Here is a 4,040-nt window from a genome sequence, read left to right as displayed (position 1 = left end):
TGCAGTAAACTGGTACAGTGTACTAGTTACATTATACCAGTGCAGTAGGACCCCGCCATCTCGGAGAAGGAAAATGAATAAAAACATTTTTAGATTTATTGAGAAAATAATCAGTAGATAAATCAGTGGTGGAAATAATTCCATCGATGAGCTCATTTTTAAATGATGAATTAATTATCTTATAACTATATAGTACACTATATTTACACTCATGTACACAGTATACCTATTAACTTATATTATACTAGTTACATATTGTGTACAGTGGAAACAATACAACTGTTTCATGACACATTTCTATTTATTATATTATATCTACTGTTGCTGTTAGTAGAAGTCATCATTTATTTTATTATTCAGCTATTACTATATGTTATTTATATAATTTCTATACACATGATACTATGATCCTTTATTTCCCTGTAAAGGTTTGTTATGTTATATTATATAAATGTATTATTATGTAAAGACTGTTTATTTATTTATTAAGTTATTATTTTACAGATCTTTCTGTGTTTTTGCTGCTGAAACAAATTAATATATCATAAAAGTCTGTTTTAATCTGATGGAGAAAATTGTATTTTCTCTTGATCGATGAATCGTTTCGTTGGATAGTTTTGAAGCTAAACAATAATCATAAAATATACAGAATTAAAAACTCTGGTTCTCTATTAGCGGACTGATTACACTGTTTCAATAAATAATATTCATACATTTTATTAATGAAGGAAATATATTCTTCATTTATTCTGAAACAATGATAATTAATGTTCTTGATTAGTGTCTAACAGGTGAATTAATTTCATGAGTTTTATTAATTCTAATAAACAGATTTAAACTGAACCAGACTCCTCCGGTGCCCCGGCTCACCTGGCGTTGGTACAGTCCCGGTACAGCGTCTCGAAGTCGGCCCGTGTGATGAGCTTACAACGGTTGACTCCCGGTTGAATGGCTCCGAGCCCCCGCAGCACGCGGACCTGCTCCACGCTGCAGACCACCGGACTCACGTGCAGCCGCTTCAGCTTGGTGTACACGGTGTGCAGACCTCCGACCAGGTGCTTCAGGAACAGCTCAAACACCTGCGGGAGGCAGATCAGCTCCGCTCCGTCCACCGAGAACGACGCCACCTGCACACCGTGAACTTCCACCATCTTACACGAGGTGTGAGTCGGCGGAGCGGTGACGGCGCCGCTCGCGTTGCCGCTCGTCCCGTTCACATTGACCAGGACTCTGCCGCTCAGGTAAGCTCCGGACAGGTGCGCGGAGCTGGCAGGGTTAGGAGCGCTGTAGGGCAGGTCGGAGTGGAAGAGAGGGTCGGTGGGGTCGGTGGACGACCCCGCCATCTCGGAGCAGGAAACAGAGAAGAAGAAGAGTGAAGTTCTTTCTTCTTCTTCTTGCCTTATCATCCGAAGTCTGTCTCCGCCTGTTCCCGCCACTCTGACTGACTCCTCTCTCTCTCTCTCTCTCTCTCTCTCTCTTCGTGCGCTCTGTCTCACGTCAGCCAATCACACGCTGGGACAGCACACGGACAGGCCTCCCATTGGCTAAAAGGGCGCACCTGAGGGCGGGGCCTCTGGAACGGGAATTTGACAGGCGAGTGATTGACAGCTGATTTTGGAATAAAGCTAAATAAAAGAAAACAAGTGAATAAAATAAATTCACAGACGAGGGAATACTATAGAGTACTCCTTAAATTAAGTACTTCAGAGAAGTGAATAATAATTATTATCATTATCATTATCATTATTATAATGATACAGTTTACTGGGATGTTTCGGGCCAAAATAATTGCAGCATCAACTGACACTTCAGCTTCATCAGGTGAGATCAGAAAACAAATTCATCTTTTTTAATCAGTTTCAAATTCAAATAATCAAAATAACCTTTACAGAGCAGATTCACCTGAATGCATCACGTCTATATTAAAACACCTGAATGCATCACGTCTATATTAACCATTGATATAAAACACCTGAATGCATCACGTCTATAGTAACCATTAATATAAAACACCTGAATGCATCACGTCTATAGTAACCATTGATATAAAACACCTGAATGCTCTTAAATTTAAAGAACGTTTTTTAACAAATAGAGAAAAGCTTCTCATTCTTCACTAAACTTCAGGATCTTCTTCTTCGAGGTTGTTTTCTCTTTTTTCTGTCGACAGGAAACGAGCAGCGAACGTTTTGGCAGCTGATCAGAGTCGTCCAATCAGCACACAGCGCTCGTTAACACCTCAACGCTAACGAGCTACAAAAGAGACTTTGTCACTGAAGAGACGCCAGAAAGATTTAACACACACACACACAAACACACGCGCACACACACACGCACACACAAACACACACACAAACACACGCACACACACACACAAAAGCACACACAAACACATGCACACACACACACACACGCACACAAAAAACACGCACACACACACAAAAACACACACAAACACACGCACACACACACAAGCACACACACACAAACACACACACACACACACACGCACACAAAAACACACACAACACACACACACACACAACACACGCACACACACACAAACACACGCACACACACACAAAAACACACACAAACATACGCGCACACAAACACACACAAAACCACACACATTATTTGTACACTTAGTCTGCTAAGAACCATAAACTAGTAAATTAGTAAATTAGCAATAATATAATGTTTTGTAACATAAATATATAGACAGGAGGAGGAGATAAGGTGAGAAGACAAGGAGAGGAGATGAGGAGAACATGAATGAATTTTAACCATCTGTTTTTTCGAAGATGAATAAAGGTGAAACCGACTGTTGTTGGCTTCATATCACTCAGTCTGTGTGTGTGAGAGAGAGTGTGTGTGTGTGTGTGTGTTGGACTTGGAAGTGACAGAAAGCACCAGAGAAGAATAAGCTGTGTCTCAGTGATCATCACAATCTGATGTCTAATAGTGACTCACTCTTTATCATCATCATCATCATCATCATCATCATCATCATCATCATCATCATTATTGTTGTAATTATTGTCATTGTTATCATCATAAATATTATTATTAAAATTGTTGTTATTATCATTCGTTATAACAACTTTAATATTAAATTAATAAATTAATAATTTAGAACAAAGATACAAAATGAATAAAAAGTTTGTCGGAAGTATATTACACACATAATAACAATAATATATGTTTATATTCATCGATATAACCAGCTTGTTGATGATTGGTTGATCAGTGATCGTGTCGCTCTCCCTCTCACGTGACTCTCTGTTTCCCTGCTTTCAACATGGCCGCCGAGGAGCTGCCGTCTGAATTTGACGTCGTCATTCTGGGTACAGGTACGTGAACACCTGAGTTTTTATTACATGTTATGATTGAACGATTCTCTGATCCGCCTCGTGACTGTTCGTTTCTAAAACATCCCGGAAATCCGGTTTAAATCGGTCAGAAAAGCGGGTAACTCTTTAGCTAGTGGCTAACGTCCAATTCATTGTCAATGAAAGCGGCTAGCAGCTAACGCCCAGTCTGCTGTGTTAGCTGAATAACAACATCAAACCTGCTGTTTGTAGATGTTAGCAGCGGAGCTAACGTTAGCTTCGTTAGTGTGATGTTTTACGTTGTGTCATTCTGCTGCTCTTTAGCCTGATGCTAATGTTAGCCCGCGGTGCTGTTGGCCAACAGGCTAATGAGAGTTGCTGTGTAACGTTAAGTATGATGCTAACAGTTAGCATCCTGAATACACTGAATAATGAAGTGACAGCTAACCCACGAGTACTGTTATAGTAACAGTACTGTTACTACAGCTCAGAGGTACACAGTGTACTTTATACTGTACTACAGCTCAGAGGTACATATAGTACTTTATACTGTACTACACCTCAGAGGTACATATAGTACTTTCTACTGTACTACATCTCAGAGGTACATATAGTACTTTCTACTGTACTACATCTCAGAGGTACATATAGTACTTTATACTGTACTACATCTCAGAGGTACATATTGTACTTTATACTGTACTACAT

At 39.7% G+C, this 4,040-nt stretch overlaps 2 protein-coding genes across 5 annotated transcripts in view; one reads left to right on the top strand and one right to left on the bottom strand.

The window, feature by feature from the left end:
* LOC116400963 (dachshund homolog 2-like) overlaps positions 1 to 1,343 on the bottom strand; it is an 11,964-nt gene extending 10,621 nt beyond the window's left edge. The window contains exon 1 of the mRNA XM_031879087.1: positions 871 to 1,343. Coding sequence (XP_031734947.1) covers positions 871 to 1,343 — 473 coding nt within the window. The remainder of the gene's footprint in view (positions 1 to 870) is intronic.
* Positions 1,344 to 3,278: 1,935 nt separating this feature from the next.
* Positions 3,279 to 4,040, top strand: part of chm (CHM Rab escort protein) — a 21,819-nt gene continuing 21,057 nt past the window's right edge. For all 4 annotated transcript variants that reach the window (XM_031879090.1, XM_031879091.1, XM_031879092.1 and 1 more), the window contains exon 1: positions 3,279 to 3,353. In XM_031879090.1, the coding sequence (XP_031734950.1) occupies positions 3,302 to 3,353 (52 nt within the window). In that variant the 5' untranslated portion in view covers positions 3,279 to 3,301. The remainder of the gene's footprint in view (positions 3,354 to 4,040) is intronic.

Source organism: Anarrhichthys ocellatus, unplaced genomic scaffold (genome assembly GCF_004355925.1).
Source record: "Anarrhichthys ocellatus isolate YVR2014 unplaced genomic scaffold, GSC_Weel_1.0 scaffold226, whole genome shotgun sequence".
NCBI lineage: Eukaryota > Metazoa > Chordata > Actinopteri > Perciformes > Anarhichadidae > Anarrhichthys > Anarrhichthys ocellatus.
Note: the sequence above shows the minus strand (reverse complement) of the source record. Positions and strands in the feature narration are given on the sequence as shown.